The 20,872-nt window shown below is 46.0% G+C and overlaps 1 protein-coding gene across 4 annotated transcripts in view; it reads right to left on the reverse strand.

Annotated features, from left to right (window-relative positions):
- Positions 1 to 20,872, reverse strand: part of PLS3 (plastin 3) — a 101,606-nt gene that overhangs the window by 10,463 nt on the left and 70,271 nt on the right. For 3 of the 4 annotated variants that reach the window (XM_031944794.1, XM_031944796.1, XM_031944795.1), the window contains exons 4-11: positions 13,912 to 14,075; positions 6,589 to 6,718; positions 6,047 to 6,179; positions 5,405 to 5,486; positions 4,178 to 4,343; positions 2,899 to 3,041; positions 1,194 to 1,220; positions 733 to 828 (exon numbers count right to left, since the gene is read on the reverse strand). In XM_031944794.1, the coding sequence (XP_031800654.1) occupies positions 733 to 828; positions 1,194 to 1,220; positions 2,899 to 3,041; positions 4,178 to 4,343; positions 5,405 to 5,486; positions 6,047 to 6,179; positions 6,589 to 6,718; positions 13,912 to 14,075 (941 nt within the window). The remainder of the gene's footprint in view (positions 1 to 732; positions 829 to 1,193; positions 1,221 to 2,898; positions 3,042 to 4,177; positions 4,344 to 5,404; positions 5,487 to 6,046; positions 6,180 to 6,588; positions 6,719 to 13,911; positions 14,076 to 20,872) is intronic. The other variant, XM_031944797.1, reaches the window with a different exon arrangement.

Consider the following 20,872-nt stretch of genomic DNA (forward strand, 5'->3'; position numbering starts at 1 on the left):
CTGTCTCTCTCCTACTCTCCCTCCCTGCATATCTCTAGGAGGGGACTATGGGAACTGTTGCTTCACAACAGAATATTTTCACCTTTTTAATTGTTGTTTGCTTGCTTTTTGTTTTCTTTCTCATTTTTTTCCTGGGCACTGTGAGAATTGTGGAAACATGTCTAGAAGAACTGCACATTTTTAACACATTGGGTTACTTACCTACCATCTAGGGGAGGAGATGGGGGGGGGGCAGAAAGAGGGAGAAAAATCTGCAAGTAAAGGTTTTACAGGAATGAATGTTGAAAATTAACTTTGCATGTGTGAAAATAAAAAGCTATCATTTAAAAAGAAAGACAGACAATTAGTTTGGTTATATACGCATCTTCAGAACCGTGATAACAACCTAAAAGAAGTACATCAAACTCCATTTCAAGTGCTGATCTTCTTTGTCTCTGTGGAGCAATGCAGGGTTGCTGGGTCACATTCAGTACTTGGTGAGAGAATCTGACCCAATGACGAAACTGAGCCCCCGCTGGGAGAAACGGTTCACTCAGAGTTATGGAGGCAATCGACAGCCAGGCCGGGATGGTGGCTAACGTAGCCTGGCCTCGCACACTCCCACCTCCTCCTCGATGACAGATAATGTGGCATCGATGACAGATAATGGTCCTTTGAATATTTCACACGTTAAAAAAAAATCAGAGCCAGTGTTTTAGCACGACAGGGACAATTCCCCCCTCAGATTCTTACGTTGAAGCCGGCCATGCTGATGTCAATCTGGGGCTCCCCTTCCTTCTGGCCTTTTGGAGCGATCTGATTTAGAAGATGGAAGTAGGCTCTAGAATCCTGAAAAGGAATCAAGAAGGTGAAGAAGAATACAACTCTGAAATCAACAAGCATTCATTAGGTGCCTACTGTGTGACAAGCACCAAGGACACAAAGGAAAAACAAAACAATAGGCCAAGAAATATGGCTTGCCTCAAGGTGCTCTCACCCTACACCAAGGCCCGGCATTTGTCCCTATTTGGAAAAGCATTTAAGTTGCCGTTTGTGAGACTGTGGGCCAAATCCCAACATCCCAGGTGGACGTGCATTCCCAGAGACTATCTCTCCTCCTCCCCGACCAACAAACACCTTTAAAGCTTGTGATCAATCGACAAAATGGGGTTTCCCACTGCATTCTGTAAGTGAACACGTGGCCAATTCTGTACCTTTACTGAATTACTGAAGTCAATTAGCTTGGCAGAGAAACCAAGCAAGGGAACAAAAGCAGGAGAACAGAAATCCAGGAAGCATCAGAAAAGGAGGGAAAAAAGTCACATTATCACAAAATGTCACTCGTAAAACATCCAAGTTAGAGTTTTAGACTTTCTCAATTAGAAAAGCCAACCAAACCATCATCCCTCACACAGGCCAGGGCTTCTAACATTGCTTTTATTCACTACCCCTCCTTTCTACCCGAGAAATTTGTACGTGACCCAGGGTACATAGGTATAGAAAATAGGTATACAAACCAAACACTGACTCAGAGCAAATCATAATTTTGTGACCCTCACATTCGGGCAGAAGACCCCATGGGATGTCACAAGTCACATAAAGTGAGACACTGACCAAAATGATATGCTCAGGAAGTGCTAAACTGGGGCCCCTGCAGGAGCGGGCAAAGGCACAAAGCCGCAGAGGGATGATCTCCATCCTCAGGACTCCCACCTCCTGAGGCATTTCCAGAGAACAAAGAACACGGTCATCGGCTCCAGCTGCCAACACACTGGGGAAAGGGCAGCAGAAGGGAAGACCCCCAATCTTCTCAACCTGGAGGGAGCTTGTAGGCTTTGAAGGAAGCCTGACTTGAGAAAAAATGAACTTAGGAAGCAGCTGAACTAGAAGAGCTCACTTGAGTAAAGGACCTCACTTGGTAAAGGACCCTCTGCTTTACCCAGGGATTCTCCGAGGGAACGCTGAGGAAGGTGGGCCTAGCTTTCAGCTTTCCAGCCAGAGCCACAGTGCGGAGGCAGCCAGCGGGAGCCCCAGGGGTGGCTCAAAGCCCACACCCAGCCCTAGGTTGTCCCAGCCAGGATTGGATTGCTTTCATGTCAGGCCCTGAGGACAGGTGGCAGTGGGATCAGCCCCGGCAGCTGAGGGTGGGAGTCAGTGCAAGAGGGCAGCTGCTGGAAGGCCCCAGGCATTTGCCACAGGGATTATCTCCTCTCTCCCAGAGGGGTCAAAGGAAGCAGGTGGCTAGAGAATGGGATTAATATCTCTACTCTGCTGCTGCTTCTAAACTCAGCTCAGATACTAGAGTGGTGAATGGCAAGCCCAACATGAAAACAAAGGAGCTGAGCCAGGGGAGGGTCAGGGGACCATGACTTAAGGCCACAGGTCCAGGAGCTCCCCTAAAGACTAGGAACAAAAGTTGGTGGGAAAAAAGTCTACCCTAAGAACTAAAATAAAAATCCCAGCCCCTTGGGCAATGTGACCCTGGTCAAGTACTTTAAATTCTTGGAGGGGGAGAGGAGGGCTCAACAGCATAAAGGAGTCAAGAGCCAGTCTAGCTAATGGGAGAAGGGATGGCTTGGCCCTTTCTCCCCATCCCCAGGTTAACCTGCCACCCCGCTACTTCATCCTCCACAGAGGCTGCAAGTGGCCAGTGGCCTACAGGATGATAGAAAATTCACTTGGCTGAGATAAACAGCTAAAACAACACCCTAATCACCCAGAACCTGGGTACAATGCCACCGACTCAGCCCGGGGAGGTAGAAAAGACACCAGTGTTAACCATCATGTTGATCTGCTCCCCTCATAAAACATAAAGGCCTAATGGTGGCAGTTTTCTGGTTGCCCGGCAGTCTCGGCTCAAGGCGGCCGCCCTTTTCTTGGTTGGCCAGATGGCTTTCTGTGGCTTTCCCCGTGAAATACCTTGATGTCAGAGCTCAGGTTGTTGATTTTGTGCCAGCCTGAGTTTTCCAAATGGAAGTTGGCCCATCGAAGCAGCAGTTCTTCGGGAGATAACTTCATGAGGTCCTCCAAGGTCTCACCATCTCGGAGCAAGGCTGCTAAGGCTACAAGACAGAGCATCAGCACAACCGTCAGAATCTTACGGTGGGCCTCAAGCAGCCCTAGGAACGGGACGTCACTGCAGTTGCCCTTTGACGAGTGTTCAGTTTCCCCAGCAGCTGGCTTCCTATCTCTGAGTCCTTATGGGTTGGCCCAATTCCCCTGGCACTTTTCAAGCAAGACGAAGTAGACTGCAAAAGAGCTCCATGTGGCATCTTCACCCAAAGAACCAAATGAGTTGGGAGCCATAACCTCAGAAAACACCCACAATTCTTTTCAGCTACAGGCCACCGAGTCCAACCCCTTTGATTTACAGAGGAGCAAATGAAGAGCCTCATTCAAAGTCACACTATTCACAAGCAGCCAGGCTGACATTTGAACCCAGGCCCAGCACTACAGACAACAACAACAACAAAAAAAAAAAAAAGCCTATAAGGAAGCAAAATAAAAGATGGATCTTTATGACTATGATACATACTTTCTGGAGATAGAAATCTACTGTTACATAGTTTGAATCCTCCCTGATCTGCCATACGACAATGGTTTTTAATTTTTTTTTCTTGTTCTGTCTGTCTTTTTTATTTTACATTTAAGTTTTAAATAAATAAATACATTAAAAAAAAAAAAAAAAGAAAGACAGATTCAAATATCACTCAGTCTAAGTTAATGCTGCTAGGAGGCAGTTTCTGAAGGGAAAAAATAGTCCCCCCTTCTTAGCATAGGTAGGTGGAAAGAGAGCAAGCCCAGAATAGCCTGCTAAGGAAAGTTACAGGTGGGGTGCCCTGCCTCACCATGCTACCCAATCAAGCTCCAAGGGACCTTAGAGGTCACCTGATCCAACCCCCTCTGTTTGTGCAAGGGGTGGGTAACCTAGGCCCAGAGAGGTGGAGTAGTGATTTGCTGGAGGTCACACAGAAAGGAGGCTGCAGAGATATCAACTAAACCCAGTCTCTCTTGTTACAAATGATAATTCCATGCTCAGAGAGCCTGACATCTAGAGCAATGGAGGTCATTAGGGGGATGTAGAAAGCTTGTTTGAGGTCCATTGGCCAGTCACACCCAGCTAGACTCTGGAGCGCTCCAAATGACATCTACCACTAAATCAACACGCCTATAAACGGCCCGAGCCGGGGATCGTTACCTTCATTTCTGCTAAGTTCGATATCAGCAAACAACCCAATCTTAATGATCTGCCAAAGCAGCCCCAGAACCAGGTGAGGCTTTCCAGCCCGTAAGTCCTCAGCTCCAATGTTGACTACGTGGCACCCGATGGCAGAGGCCGAATTCAATGCCAAGTTTAAGTTCTCCTGTAAAACAAACAGTCAAAGCACACTTTGGAATTTCTTTCTGAGCAGCTGCTACTTGTCCAGGCCCTGCAAACAGCATCCACTGAGCTCGATCACGGTCCTGGTTCACTTCCCAACACCCCAGACACCACAACTGCGATCAGCGACATACCAACTGGGGGTGGAAAATGAAGGGAGGAAACTACTCGAGAATAAAATAATCTCTACCTTATTGTTACAGCTGCTATTCCAGAATCAAGAAGGTTATTAAAAACCAGCCCCTGCTCTGGTAATGACGTGAGTATGTTTACAAGTCCAAGGAGAAAATCCTCACAGAGAAATGTGGCTTTGAAAAAAATGTTCCTATCTCGTCCCAGTCCCTTCTTGAATGCCCTACGTCCTCTGCGGTAAGCCATCTCACTCCCTTGGGACTCTATCCGACCAGATCGTCTCTCCAGTCCCTAATGCTGGGACCTCTGGCTCCTTCCTCCCGTCACCTTTTTGAGTTTTCATAAAATCAAAAGCTTTCATGCCAAAAGGTGCTGTGCCACGCTAACCGGCATCATACATATTGCCTGTGTAATTTCCTTTATTTTTGAACCCAGAGCTGAGATTTGATTCTTCCATTTTGGAGGCTCCAACCACCAATATAGATTTATAAGTTAATTAACTAGAAATTTGTGGTCTTAGGGAGGTGCCAAAGGACACCGGCATTTCCAATACCTTGTTCCTGGCTGCTACTCATCTGAGGTGAGACCACAACTCAGGTATTCCGGACACTGAGGCTAAGTCTCTAACTTCTAGTTTAACCACCCCATTTTCCAGCCAGGTAGGTTCACCGGAAGCCTGGGCTGGAGAGGAGCAAGGTTACAGGGGACTGTGATAGATTTGCAAGCAGAGCATCCGAACTCCGATGCCAGTGCTGCTTCTCGTTACTGCCTACAGCATGCAGTGGGGATGTGCCCAGTGTCCCAGCCCCCAGTGAGCTGTGCAGGACTTAACGTTTCAAGGATAAATTTAACCTCCCGCTGCCTGGCCCAGACGACAAAATCATTTACCTGAGGAATAAACGGTGTGTTTACCTGAATGATAAATGGTGTCAGTTTCTTCTTGTTAATTGCCCTTTCATCAATTGTGTCAGGAACTGAAAGGTTGATCATTTTGCTGAAAAAAATGACAAGCGGGATCCCATTACATTACCAGTTGGCAGGTATTCCCAAATAATATTACTTGTCCCTTACATAGCCTGAAAAACAAAATGTCACTTATTTGGTTCAAACCAATGGTTCTTCAAAACTAATGATGTACGAGGGATGCCAGGCACCAGAAAATGCCAACACAAACCCCAAAATCCATTCCTGTTTTCAAGGCGCTAACAGTCTACTAGTGTAGACTGTGTAGAGGAGGGGGGGGAAATATGAAATACAAGGTTTCATAAGGGTGAATGTTGAAAACTATTTTTGCATGTATTTTGAAAAATAAAAAGCTATTCTAAAGAAGAAATAAATGTTTATTTTGCCATAGACTTCCTTTTAGGAGGCTTAAGAAATTTCCAATAACAACTAGTCTGCCACCTTGCCCGTCACGTGACTCCTGTATCTTATACTTATTTACACACTGTTCTGGTATATTACAATATGCACTATAGAAACCATTTCCATGAAACAATCAGGGAAATCTATTTATGGAAATTGGATAAAAACCCAATTAAACTGCCATCTTACCAAAGTACAATTCCATCTCCAACAGCTTTGAAAAGGTCATCCGTGTTTGGATTCATCGGGATGACATGTCTGCAGTCAGGATCATTTTCCAAGGCCTTGTTTATCCAGTTTACAAAAGCGTATTTTTCTTCTTCTAAAAATAAGTGAGATGGATAGAAGTTAGTTGGCTTGTGAATCAGTGCAGGCAGAGATTCTCCCTCTGCCTCGTGCCATCGTGTGGCTTCCTCTTTTGTACCCCCACAAAGCTCAGGACTATACTTGGCTGATTGAGATTTACTCCTCTCAGGAACCACACAAATCTCACCAAGAGGATTCTGGGATGGGGCTTATGAGACTGACGCTAAAGCAAAAATCACATTTTTAAAAGAATGTTTTTACTTTAGGACTCTCTAAGGACATGGCTTATTCTCCCCTGGATTGGGGAATCTGGTTCAGGCTTTCCAAGGCATCACCCCCCCCCCAAAAAAAAAAACAAACAAAAAAGCGAGGTACCTTCTCTGTAATACCAACCTTCTTCCTCGTGGAGCCAAAAGGTCCCTTACCTGAATATGAATGCTGGGTTCCTTCACTGGACAATTCTGATGTTCCGCCCAGTGCACAGATGCCTTCCTTTCTGTTGATGGCCTTTCGGAAGGTTTTAGCGATGTCACTACTTTTGACCTCTTGGAAAATCTGTAAGTTCAGACACCTCGTTAGCGCACAAATCCTTTTGAAGAGAACGCTTCAGAGGGGCCCCAAAATTTCCTGGCAGAGTTCTACAACCTCATCCCCAGGTCTCAGTGCTGGTTACAGATTATCTGCTCTTTTCAAAATGCCACACGGTCAAAAGCCATGCGCCAGATGCCCTCAAAGCTGAAATGCCCCAAAGCGGATGACTGTGCCCAGTGGTGACCAAGAGGAAAAAGACCCAAAGCTTTCCTTTTGCTAAGTGGCCCCCTAGGATAAGCAAGAAGCTCCATTGGTATAGACCCAGAAAGATGAGGAATAGCTGCCTACAGCTGGGCAGCAACATGCTGTCATGAAGGAGGAGGACACTGTGTCTGGTCACTGTTCACCCCCAGCCTCTTTATCTTTTCTCTTTCTCTCCCATCATGACCAGAGTGAGAGCAGATGGATGGAAATACCATCAGCCTGGCTCATTCTTAACCAGCAGGTTCTAACAAAGGCAAATTCCATACTCCATATGTCATCGCTAGAGTCAGTGTGAGCCGTGGACCTGGCTGAGTGGATGGTCTAAAGCAACGTCTTGATTCGCTGACCCCTGGCAGGACCTAACCCTTCTGCTGGCTCCCGGTGCATTCCCCACGCATGAGCTCACTGGGGCATCTGCACGGCTCTTGAACAATCCCAGGAAGGCTTCAAATGGGGTGCCTATCTCTAGAGACATCTGAGCAGCCCACTCAGGGTTAGCCCAACCGTGCAAATTTGCTCTTCTATTTGGTGAGCTCCTTTTCCAGATGGGGGTGCTCACTAACTGCTAAATGCTTTTCCTGACTGCCATTGGTATTTTTCTTTCCCCTGAGCAACTTGGGAAGAACCACCTCAAAGCCTTTTCTCTCATCCAAACATGACTTTTCTAAGTGGGTCTGGAATAAGAACTGGGGCATCCGATAGAGCAACTGGACTCACCTTACCATAGAGGACTAGGACAATCAATGATTCTTCCTTACATTAAAAAAGGCCTCGATCACTAGGATGTTATTTTGAGAAAACACAGCCTGTGGCCTTCATCTTTTTGCCCTGCTGCCTCTTCAGGAAAATCACCCACCTTCTCTTTTCTGAAGGCCCATGTGGCCAAAGGAATACCAACTTGTAGTGTGGCAAGAGGTCCTGCGAGTAACCAATGCTTTGTCATCCCATTCCCTGCTCACGTGGAGCACTAGGCTGCTCCAAAATAATATACAGGAAAAAACTTGGGAAGAAGGCAATCAGAAGTCAGGAGACTCACATAGCCCAGTTTTATTCTAAGTTAGCATCATTATTTCATTTTTCCGAGACTTTGCTTTTTGGAAGGATGTGGAGAAGCGATTTCTAGGTCCAGGTGTATATTGCAACGGAATGCTTCCTAGTAACTGCTTATTATCTACCACACAGGGGATATTTCCATTAAAAAAAACCAGACTAGAGACACAGGCCTGCTGCTAACGAAGGGCTCATCCTACCTAGCCAGTGCCACTCTGCCCATCGAGTTGCACCTCTTCCCAGAAGCCCTTCCTGAGGGATCCCTGCTATCGGGCCACCCTTTATTATACACTTTCCTCATCTTCCCAACTGGCCTTTGGGCTTATGGGCAGATGGGTTCTGCCGCTACCTCCCTCACAACATCCGGTGCGATGCTGTGCGCATACAGTCTCGCAGGGGCTAATTATCCATCCCAACCAGAGCCTCAGAAGGTGTTCATCATTCAGAGTGCTTTGCTCTGTTCCCTTCTAATCCTGAACCCTCTAGTTTGTACACAAACTGCTGAAGATGTGTCAGAAAGCAGGTTAAAGGTGAGCTTGGGCTAAGTGAGTTCTGAAATCAAAGATTACTTACTAGGGACAGGAAGGAAAAAGCCCACAGCTTATTTAACATTGGAGTATCTGAAAACCCAACTAGGAATAGAGAGGCCCCACTCACTGTCTTTTCTTCCTATGGCATGGATGGGCTTGCTTTCTAGGCTTTAAGCTTCTATTTTATCTTTTTTTCTGGTCACTAGACAGCACCATACCCCCTTCCCTCCTATCGCCTAACTCACTTTAGGAAACAAGGCTTCCATACTCTAAAAATCTTGTCTCCTTTCACTCCCAGAAACACAATCAGCAAGACTCAGCCCTCTGACCCCAAAAGCAGTTCAGCTAAGGCCCGGGGCTCATTCCAAATCAATCCAGCAATGGATGACCCCGTGGGGTCACTAAAAATCGCCAACAAATACCAAATGTCTGCTCAGATTTGGAGTTTGTTCCCAAACTATGCCTTTCCACCCCTATTTTTTGAGGCTGGATTGAAGAGATTGGACTAGAACATCTGAGTTCCCTTCACACAAAATCTATGATCCTAATAATGACCATTTCCAACCCCACATCTCTATGTTCAGAAGGCAGAGGTGTGCCCCTCTGACAGGCAGTATGTTCAAGTCTCTGGACCCCTTCTCAGAATCATGTTTTGAAAGACAAAATACATGAGAATAAAAATAAATAAAAATAAGGTCATTGAATTAAGGGTGAGGTTTCCTAACCCTAGAATTTGGAGCCACCCAGGACCTCAGAGGTTGTCTAGTCACCCTTCTCTCCCCTCAGTTTGCAGATGAGGCAACCCAAAGGGGCTAAGTCCCCTGGCCAAATTCAGGCGAGTAGTGAGGGCCAAAGCTCCCGATAGGTGAAAGATCGCTTATCCATGAAGCCTTTCCCTAGATGCTTGCACTAAAAGTGTGATGATTAATTCCTGGCATCACTGTTAAAATAAAATACTGAGATACTCTGTCAACTCCTACATTCGGGTGCCTGAATTGTGTCCCTTTCCCCACCCACACATCCTCTTATGCACCACTGAGCCAAACACCAACTTTCTTTGTAACTTGGTTTATGATTAACATCCCTTGGGCAGCAATTCACATTCTGGATAAATTAACACTCTCATCAATGTGTGCATTACCAATTCCCAATGCTAACGAACTAGAGAAATAATATCCTTGCTCTTCCTCAGGAGGCAAAATACCACCGGGGACAGAGGGGGGTCACGGGACCCAAATTCGTCCTCGTCTCCGATTTGTCCCAAGCTAGATTCCATTTTCCCGGGCTCTCTGTTTCAGAGATTTTAACTCAAAGAAATAAGGCACCGGACATGAGGGGCAGCAGCCCCGGGTTCCAGCCAACTATATGACCTCGGGCAAGTAATTTATTTTCCAACTCTGTTATCAAAGGTCTGTTCCAAGATGAATATTTTATGATGTAGATCTGCAAATTTCTCAACAGTTAAAAACCCCAAACATCCTTGAAGTCTGGTGAAAAGATACAAGCCTACATCTCTACTCCTTATCATTCCTCAAAGGCTTTTCATTGCCTTTCTGGGTTAAAGGTGGAAAGAAGTACATTTTGTAAAAAACGTCTTTGTTACTCAAGGCCATTTTCATCATTTTCTCACTAACAAAACAAGACCGTAAACTCGGGGGTCGGAATGTTTTCTCACTAAAGAACAAAATGCAGTTCTAGCTGGGCAGGGTTCAGAACAGCGTTCATCTCCCAATGAAACGTGCACTTATCAAAGGGCTGTGCTGTGAGCTTCATACATGCAAGCAAGCACTCCAAACTGTAGCTCGAGTCCGACTTACTCAGTGACACAGAATTCAAAACCAAGGGCTTTGAAAAGAACTGGAGATGAAGATGAAAAAATGGTGGCAAATTCAGTATTTCAGTAGAAAAGGGCAAAAAATAAACCATTCTAATTAGAACACATGTTGGTTTCTATTGGGAAAAGCAAAATTCCTTTGGCTCCCGAGACTGCTGCCATGTTGGCCACTGCCCCCACCTACTCCCCAAATTCACGTTGGAGCGATTTTCTTGTTCTGTTTCCCGTGTGTGCCGGACGCTGTCAAGGGTGCCAAGGCACAGTGAAGGTGAAATACAAAGCTAGGTATGGAGTGAAGACTGGTCTTTTCTCAAGGAGCTCGATGGGAAGGAGTGGGGATGAGGAAAAGGCTATTGACAAACAAAACCTGGGAAAGTTTAAAGACCTTTAGCAAATAATTAACAAGACAACAAAGTCTGCTTTTGACACTCTCGCGTATCTATGATCTCATGGCTGTGGGCATTGCCTTTACCATGGCAGAATCTAACCCATTTACACCTTCTCACCCTGAATTATTCCTGCCTGTATCATAGGAAAAGTCTCTTGCACTGAATCCATCCAAAATATCAGAGGCTACATCTTTTGCTTCATAGGCAATGGTACAACTCTAGATGTCCTTTCCTAGTCATATGTCCTTAGTAACTCCAATGTGCTCAAGTTATTGCTGTGTAATGTGTGTGCTATTGGGATTCTTCTGAGATGTTCATTTTCTATATCTTACCATCACACGGTAGCATGGGGAGAATACTGAGAAATATTCTCATTAAAGAGACTAGCCTAGTTTGAGATTAGAGATCAGTCTACTTTTCCCCTCCTATTCTGTTGTGGGCCCAAATTCATCATTCATTCTCAGTCTCTGTCAAAAATACTGATGTTTGTGCCAAAACAGACTGCCCTCTAGGCGCACACCAAAATGGGAGCAACCTGGGGTTTCCATCTACTTTTGCCCCTCCAAGTTGCACAGTTAGGCTGATCTCTCACAAATGACTACGGCTTCCACTGAGGTGGCCGTTCCAGGGCTTGGCAAAATAAATACGTCATTGGCAACAACTAGGGACACTTAGAGAACCTCATCACCCACAGGTAGTTCTTCATGTGTGTGCTCAAAGGGCAGCTTCAATGAACATATCCTGGTTTTAACCCTGCTGTGATGGTGGCAGCTAGTAGATAATCTTTTCTAGCTATAACAGTCATGGGAAACACCTGTCAGTGGAGACACTGGACTTTATTTTTTTTTATTTTTTGGAGTACACTTTCTTTGGGCCAAGAGCAAACAATAGACACGGTAGGAACTTTGAGGCTTCTTAATCACTTGTGTGACTCTAGAGTGGTGGATCAGCTGTAAAAAACTGTCAGGAAAAGACAACCTGTCTCCTTGCCATGTTTCTCACAAGCAGATGCATCCTTCCTGTATTTAAATGGTATTGGCAAAGATTTCACGGTGATGTCAAAGGAGCTGTGTGGGCCGATTGTTGCCGAGGATTGGGAAAGGAGAAGGAAAATTACTTTTAACTTTTCTATTCTTTTGGAATCTTTCCCACTTGCAGGATTATCTTGAAACTGAATCCCTGAAAGCCTTCATGATTATGTTGTTTCCAGAATGGATTCCTCTATACAATGGGCCTCTTCAATATCAGTGCTATTTCTTTCCTTATTCAGCGTGTGGGGTAAGGAAAGAAATGTGGGGGGCAGGGGGAAGTGGCAGAAGCTATCGTGGTGGGCTCCTTCTTGTCATCAATGCAGAAAAAGAGTTTAAGCAGCAGCTGCTACAGCAAGACAGCCTGTCCTTGTCCATTTGCTGTCCTTACAGTTCCTTCTCCAAACACTCCCTGGGTGATCTGCCCTATCTAAGTCTCCCCTTAAGCTCTCTATGAAGAGGGGGAGGGTCCAGTCACATTCTTTAGAGCATTTTTCTACCACTTTATCTTCCCTAACACCTACCGAGAGGTAAAATGAATTCGTGTTGGCTCAGGACCAAGGCAAAGTGACCGAGTGCTAAGCACACCATGAATTTTATGGTTTGGGGAGGAGGAGATCTGGTGAAGCCAGATCCTGTATTTGCTTCTTCAGGGGAAATCTTTGAACAATCGTCTTATTTAAATGCAACCTCATCTTATCTTCTGGTTTTATTTTTAGTAAGTGAGTCCATTTGGACTTGGTTGGGTTCCTCCAGTAGAGTATCAACTTGTGGGTCATGAACAAAGATTCAGAGTTCCGAGAGTTCCATGCCATCATCTAAGGACTGTGTGATTCTTAGCACTCTGGAAGCACACGGGGGTTAGGGTCTATTGTTCTCGCTTGTATGGGACATGTGGCCAAAAAGAGATCATCACCCGGTATCCAATTTAGTGGCGATGAGCTTCTCCACACTTAGCTAAGCTGGTCAGACTATGGACTAAATCTACCGTCAAGTCCACATCTGAAGCCTTTCTAACACAATGGGAACTCTCAGGACCTTTGAAATCTCAGGGTCTGCTGCTCTTGAGCACTTAATTTTAGACTTTGCGATGGACACTTTTGAATGACTTCTCCATACACATGAATTGAAATGTCTTGAGAGAGAGAGCTGTCTTACATTTAACTAGTGATATAAATGGAAATTCTGGGCCCCCACATTTCCTAAAGAGGTCTTTTTTCCTTTGTCCAACAAACAATAAAGAGATGTCTTCATAGGAAAGGGGGGGCCTATGGGAGGGGCCCTTTGCAAAACAAGCCTAATTACACTGCACCAATAACTTTAAACCCCAACCCAACAGCCATCTTATTAAACGAGTGAGAAAAAGCAGAAGTCTTTAATTCTCTAAAGCAAGAATCGTCTTTACTTAAAAGACTGTAAACGAGTCTCTTCTCTTAGTATGTTTTTCTTTATCTAGTCATACGGTAATTAAATGGCTGCTGACAAACCCTATCCAAAGAGTACCATAAAAAAAGTCTGCTTCCATGGAATCAATTGAGATCCAATGGCTGAGCTAACACTTGGGGGAAACAGAAAGCAGTGGACTTGGAAGCATTTTAACTAGGCCTGGTTTACTTCAACATGCATTTATGAAATGACCACTGTGTCCAGAACGTCAGGACACTTGAGAATTGACTGGAAAGAAGGGGACAGAAAAAGGGGAGGGAAGGGGAAAAATTTAACAACTGTGAAAATTGTAGGGAAAATGGTGCTGGTAAGCCCTACTGGGAAATCCAGGGGAAAAAATATAAAGATGGAATGTGTGTGTGTACTTATATTTACAATTCTGAAGTTAAATTAGCTAAGTTTCTGAGTTGCACTCTGGGTAGTAAAGCTTAGGGACTGATCCCCCACTGGCCCCAGCAGGCAAACAAAGCACTCACTTTGACCGGGTTCTACCAGTCAGCATTCTGAACCAGGGCCTTTGCGGATGGCCTCCACCTGAAGAAAGTAAGCCAAATCCAAGCCAGCCATTACTAAGGACTTCATGGAAAGGATGAGCTAATGGGCATATTAATGTCACCCCTTAAGTAAAGAAGTTGAAATGATCAACTACAGGCTAGACCGATTTGCAAATACTTACCAAAACAAACTCCTCGAAACTTATCTTGCCATCTTTATTTTTGTCACCATCGATCATAAGTTTTTGGAGTATTTCTCTTACTTTGTAGCCTGGTAAGGGCATGTTTGCTTCCTTGAAAAGTTCATGTAGTTCGTAGTCGCAGATGAATCCATTGCTGTTGAGATCTTTATGAAAAATTCAGAGAGAAAACAAAAACAGGTTTTAGAAACAGTAGCCAGTCCAGAGCATCGTCCTGATTTGGGGGCACAGACCTCTGCCAGCTTCTTTTCTTTCTGCTTCTAAGGTAAAGATGTGGCAACAGAAAGGAGAACTGTAATTTAGGGGAGTTAGTTTGTTTCAACTGGGTTTTAAGAGCAATCTGGAGGGTTTTCTATATGTCTCATACTAACTGAAAGCCACTAGAATACAGATAGAAGCATCAATTGTATGCACAGTGGAAGTGCAGAATGGCCACTGATACCTTGTGCTAAGTGAGAACCTAGATGAATTAATGTGGAAAGTGAAAGGATCACAGAGTAAGAATTGCATAGAGAGATCAAAGAATCAAAGACATAGCGCTCTGGCCATCAAGACCCATGCTTTCAGTTTTCAGATGAGGGAACCGTAGCCCTGAGAAACAATGACTTGCCCACAGTGGCCAAGCAGGGATCAGACTCACGATTTCACTGGATCGTGGGCCTGAGGCTGAGAGACCTGGAGAAGTCATTGAGGTCAACGCCCTTAAGGGATGGAGGGGAGTGCTCTAGACTGTACTTAAGATCCTACAGAGTGAGTGTGGGTTGGTAGCTGACCCAGGGTGCAAAGCCAATATTCTTTCTTCTCTCCACTATTTCTTCTCTAACTAGTCCTTCTAGAAATATACACCTACTTTTTAGGAGACATTTCACACAACTGGGTAGCTCCACAGTCCTTCCTCCAATAGCCAGACAAATTTCCTGATGACTATGGAATAAACTCGCAAGGGCACCCAAACTTAAGCAAAGGAGACCTTTGCCTCTGTCAATATTTATCGACAGAGGCAGAGAAAGCTAATTCTAGGCCAAAGAGTACTAGATACAATGGCCCAACGCATTGACGACCGGAGCTCCAAAAGCCCCCGGTGCATACTGCATTGGATTCTTTCCACATGAAAATCAGAACAGGTCCATTATTGGGAGCACAGCTCAAGAGGGTTACTGGGAACAAAAAAGTCCCTGACCCTTGAGACGATCATAGAAGCATCATACGCACGTAAAAGCAAAACCAGAGGCTATTTCGAGGTCTCACAATAGGCCTGTGGTACAATGAATGGTGGTACATTACACTAATGGGCTACTCTAAAGGCATTAGGCCCATCAAGCCATGGAATATAAAGAAATTGGGCAAGAGTTGGTTGAAACAACATAAAGGCAAGAAAAGCAGATCCAGAAGAATACTCACAAGTTAAAGAAAGGAAACAGGGGCAATGGAAGCCAATTCCACTTAGTGTCTCCTACTAGCAGCCCAGGGGCCCAAAATGCTTGCTGCTATCAGTCAAGCTTCCTATAAGTTCAAGCTTTTTGAATGGGAACACTCTGACCCGCCCCCCCCAGGTCATCAAGCTGTCGACCTGGACACCCAATAACCACATCTCATCAGTCACTAGAAAGAACCAAATAATTAGCACGGTATTTTGACACGATTTCTCTCATCCTTCATGAATGAGAGATACCAGCATCTGAATAAACCTGTTTGGCCAAATTACGTACTTCAAAAAGAAATATGGTTTGGATCATAACAAACTTATTCCCCAAAGATGAAGTCCTGTGCTGACTGGGGAATTCTAGTTGATAGCCTTTTTTATCTGGGTTAGAGAATGAAAGGATCCGTAATCCTTGCTGCTGCAAGTTATGTCTTAAGGAGAAGCACAGTTGATGCCCCAAGACTGTTTCTAAGAACATGTAGAACAGTAAGATCATTCAGTGGGTCTGGCCCTCCTGATCCGAGCCTTCTTAGTGCTATACATGTGCTTAAATGCAATAAGGTCATTGAGAGGATTCTAGAATCCATGTAACAGCAAGACTCAAGGCAACGGGACACAGTGGAGCCTTGAATTCAAATCTGACCTATTGACACATACTGGCTGTGTGACCCTGGCCAAGTGACTGAACCAGTCGGTGCTATTCCCTCTTCATGTTAACAGTGAAATGTGATAAGAGAAGGCTCCAAACCAGGATCACAGGCTTGGCAGGAGGTTCAAATGTATATGGCATAGTGCTATGGAGACACCAGCAATAATTATTATCAATGCTTTTCCACCCTGATTTCCCCCTCTCTTCCCGCCCCCCCCCCCACTTAATTTGCTGCTTCTAAGTACTGTGAGCTGGGAAACTAACTAGACAAGTTTGTGAGAATTCAAGAGTAAATAGGCCTTGAGTAAGAAGCTAAGTACCAGGCCTCCCACTCAGTCCCTTGCTCCTCTCTCCCCCTACAACCCCAGCATCCCCTTAAACATAAGTGGAAGAGGACCCTCCAGGCCTCTTAACTGATTTTATTTCTTCTGCTGATGCTGCAAAGCCAGAGAGGTCCATGAAGTGAAAGGCCAGAGGACCCCACACTGCTAACAGATATTTGGACTGTCATGTTAGAGTCGTGGAATATTATCGGCAGACCCAAATCACTAGATATCCCAGAGGCTTCTCAAGCTCTAACTCATCCTCTCCTCTGCGTCCCTCCCCGCACAAAGCTTAACTTGCTTCTGTCAGACCTTCTCCATCTTCTTCCCCCACCCCACCTCAATATAATCCTTGGACTGCCTCTTACTCTGCATCCTAATACTTTCCAAGGCTTGTTACTTCTGCCTTCGTGATCACTAACGGGCAGAGAGTTCTGGGAAGGTTTGCTCCCTTAACCTTTGCCAGCAATCCTGGGGAATAGATTCAATTAAGATCTCCATTTAACAGATGAGGAAACTTAAGGCTGAGAAAGGCTAAGTGATTTGCTGAGTTCATACAACTAAATAAGAGTTAGAAACAGGATTTGAATTGAGCTCTTCCGATTCTTGGCAGCTAGGTGCCATAATGGATAGCGTGTCAGGCCTGAAGTCTGGAAGTCTTCTCTTGTTGAGTTCAAATCTGACCTCAGACACTTAACCAGGTGTGTGACCCTGGCCAAATCACTTAAACCCATTTGCCTTTTTCCTCATCTTTATTAAGAGCTGGAGAAAAAAATGGCAAAGCAGTCCAATATTTCTGCCAAGAAAAACCCCAAAGGGAGTCCCAGAGAGTCAGGTACAAGTGACATGACCCGGCAACTCTAAGCTCAGGACTCTGTCCACTGAGCTCTCTCTTTCCCATTTGTCTCCCTCTCTGTATTCACATAGCCACCATCCTAGTGATGACCTCTTTCCAAAATTACTCACTACATTATACTTCAAATGGTGTCTCTGCCTCCATTTAACTGCCAGAGTCTAATATCATGAAACTGCCTTGGACTCAAGAAGCCATCGTGGCTTTATATTGTTTCCAGAACCAAACCTAGCTTGATTGGGCTTTGAAAGTCCTTCGTAGCTTGGATTCCAGCCCACCATTCCCCTCTAATGCCCCTCGTCCAGTCCAGGAGTGCCGGCCAGCTTGCTTTGGGCTAACTCTCTATAGCAGGCATCCCCCAGAGCTAGCTCGCTGTCCCTCTTCCCTTCAGCCTCTGGGCATCCCTCATTTCCTTCAAGGCTTGGCTCTAGTGGGCCTGCCTGTAGAAGACTTTGCCTGCCCACAGTTCTAGCACTCCAAATCTCCCTACTCCCCAAACCTCTATTTTGTAGCTCATTAGCACCATTCTTCATTTCTTTCCAAAGATTAGGGGCTCCTTAGGGACAAAGGCAGTTTCCCTTTGTGCTCCCATCCCTAGGATCTCCTCCAACGGCCTCCATACAATAGGTGCTTAATAATAGCCTGCCGTGGTTGGGTTGTTCTGGGTCAGTTCACTCCTAAACTCGAAGTGTCCTATAAGAGTAATTGTGTGTGAACTTAGGGGATTTATAATAATGGGTGTCATACCAACCTGGGCTGCTGGGAACATTGGTAAATAAAGCAGGTGCCCTGGGAACCTTCAACAAGCAGCCTCAAGGGCTCCAGCAAGAACAACGGGCCAGAGAGGAGTGTTTGTCCAGTGTACCTTTGAATGTGCTCTCCAAGTCATTCAAGAATGTTTATTGACTGTGCCTTTGAATACACTGCTGGGGGGGGGCGGGGGGGGGGGAGGGGTTGGTAGCTAGCAGCTGAGCTTCAATTATGTCATCTGATGGGCCAGAACTGGGTGGGTGAGTTCCACATTGGTAGGGCCATCTACCTCCTCCAAAAGGAGGAGGAAACAGAGGGGCCAAGACTAGCCATGATCCCAGTGAGAACCCAGCTTTCCAACAGCCTCGTTATTACTCCTGTACTGTTGTATGTGACAAAGGGACCTGCCACCTGAGAGGTGAGCAGATAGCGCCAAGGCACTGGGCACTATGCATGTTACTGGCCGCCTCTGCCAGGGCCAGGGAAGCCTAAAAGAACACATCTGCCTTCAGTGGATGAGGACGTCTTAACCAGGGATGAGGGCAAGAGTTCCTCGGAGTCGGCCCTCAGCTGGGTCAGCCTCCAGCGTGGTAGCCCACAGCCAATAAAGTACCTTGGGAGAGGGATGGGAAGGCGGGGTGCGCAAACCTCCAAACTGAGACCATTGAGCACGGGAAGCTCTCCAGGATCCCAAAACAGGCAAAAGAGGAGGACGGGAACAGCTGGTTTCAGACAGAGAGAGCTTAGGGGTATTAAACCATGAACAGGAGGGGACGAAGCTTCCTCCAATGAGTTGTGGATTCATTACAAGCTGGGAAAGTTCATAGGCCGAAAGGCCCATTTGGGAAAGAGGGGCTCTGCTGGCCCTCTTAGAGGAACCCTTTGAAAGGACAAAGGTTACAGGGGAATGTGGGACTTGAGGCAGTTAATGCCTACTGGTCCACTCCAACATTTAATAAAAACAAGATGGAAAACAGGCCCTCCCTTGAATAAGCATACGTTCTGTTGAGGCAAGACTCTAAGTACCGGCATGTTTGCGTTAGGCTCTGGGAAACTCCTTTACCTTCCCCGGGAAGGCATCAATTTCTAAAGAAAGGGCTGCTTGGCATTGGGAATGGAGCCCATAATTGGCCATGGCACTTCCAGCCTGGGGGGTAAATCTTAAAGAACTTAATCAGATTGTCTCTAACCTCTGATTTTATGAAAGCTAGATGCAAAATAAAGGCAACTCAGAAATCAACACAGCCCGGGGGTGGGGTGGGGGGCTCAGAAACACAGTCATTTGGAGAGAGGTTGGGATCTTGGGCTTCAAGCTGAAAAGGACCTTCAGGCTTATTTAGTCCATAGACCCTTATTTTAGAGATGAGGCAAAAGCAGAGACCCAGAGATTCGGTAACCTGCCCAGATTCCCCAGCACCAAGCTATGAAGCAGAATCTTACCAGTGCCAGAAGGTCAGCACCCCCCTCATTTCACAGGGGCCCACTGACCATGACCCTACAAAACATCCTTGTGACCTCTCACCAGCAGAAGCCTTTTAGCTGGTTAAAAAAGCTGTGCTCTGGCCGCAGGGCCTTGGGCTCCAAATTGAGGCCTCCCCCCACAAGGAGGGTCCTGAGAAGCTACTTTAACTAGTACCGTCGTGTGACTAATGCAGTTAGGAGCTCTAGGTGAGGGGGGCAGCGGGGGAGAAGAGAGAGAGAGAAAATGAGCTTCTCATTCTCTAGCACTGATTGGGGGGCAGATAAAGGAGGAGCATTACTGAAACTCATATTAAATCACAGAAAACTTGGCACTGGGATCAGGACAGAAGCGATGGCAGAGATGTCCATTTTTGGACAATTGGAATTATGGGAATTTGCCGGTTTAGGATGTTTTTTCGTTCAATGCTGTTCAGTTGGGGATTGGTGGGAAGGACGCACCTCACAACACCTAGCCCGGGACTGGGCTGTGCAGGAACTGGGTGATGTAATGATGGAGAATTTGAATTAGACCGCTTTACATTAGGAGAATATGTCCCTGGGACCAGTGCTGGGAGAGGTCAGATGACAGCTTACTAGATCCCACAGCTTTAGAACCCTCAAGAAGAAAAAAAGACTAGCTGGGGAAAACAAGGTTTAGGAAGCATGTGTCCAAGAGCAATTAACTGCAGAGCTAGGGTACAGGTCACAGCAGGGGGCTTGGAGGCAGAACTGGGCTTGGCCTCCAGTTCTGTATGGCACCGACTAGCTGTGTAACCTTGGAAAAGGTGCTTGCCCTCTCTGAGAGTCAGCTTCCTTCTTGGTAAAATGGGATAAAAGGTACACTGTCCCTTGCACGTTTCTTTGGAAAGAGCACTCATTCCATCAAAGGACCTCCAGCTGAGTCCCAGCCTGAGGCCTTTGCCACCACTCTGTACAAGTCCCTTTACTTCTCTGAGCCTCCATTTGCCTATCTGCAAATGGAAGCAGTTGAACAAGATTGTCTCTAAGGCTCCAGAGTTGCAGGAAAAGCCCTTTTTCGAAACTATGAAGCCCAAAAGAAATGTGGCGCATTAGCAGTGACACCAACCTGAGCGCAGACAAAATGTCTGGACCAAATGGAAGAGAAGGGAAGGGAAGAAAAAGGGAGGGGAGGGGAGGAGAGGAGAAGAGGAAGGGAGAGGGAAGGGAGAGGGAAGGGAAATAGAGGGAAGGGGAAGGGAGAGGAGGGGAAGGGAGAGGAGGGGAAGGGAGAGGAGGGGAAGGGGAAGGGAGAGACAAAAGGAAAGAGGAAGGGAGGGAAGGGGAAGGAGGGGAGGGGAAGGAGAAAAGGGGAGGGGAAGGAAAGGGAGGGAACCCAACCCCGGGTGGGTTTTGGTGGTCCCTACCTCCAATTCCTTTGGCAGAGGGAACTCCTGATGGGCAAATTACCTCTACTGGCACAAATCAGCAGCAATGGGTCTATAATGGTACAGTGGGGGTAAATG

The sequence above is a fragment of the Sarcophilus harrisii genome, chromosome X, assembly GCF_902635505.1.
Source record: "Sarcophilus harrisii chromosome X, mSarHar1.11, whole genome shotgun sequence".
NCBI lineage: Eukaryota > Metazoa > Chordata > Mammalia > Dasyuromorphia > Dasyuridae > Sarcophilus > Sarcophilus harrisii.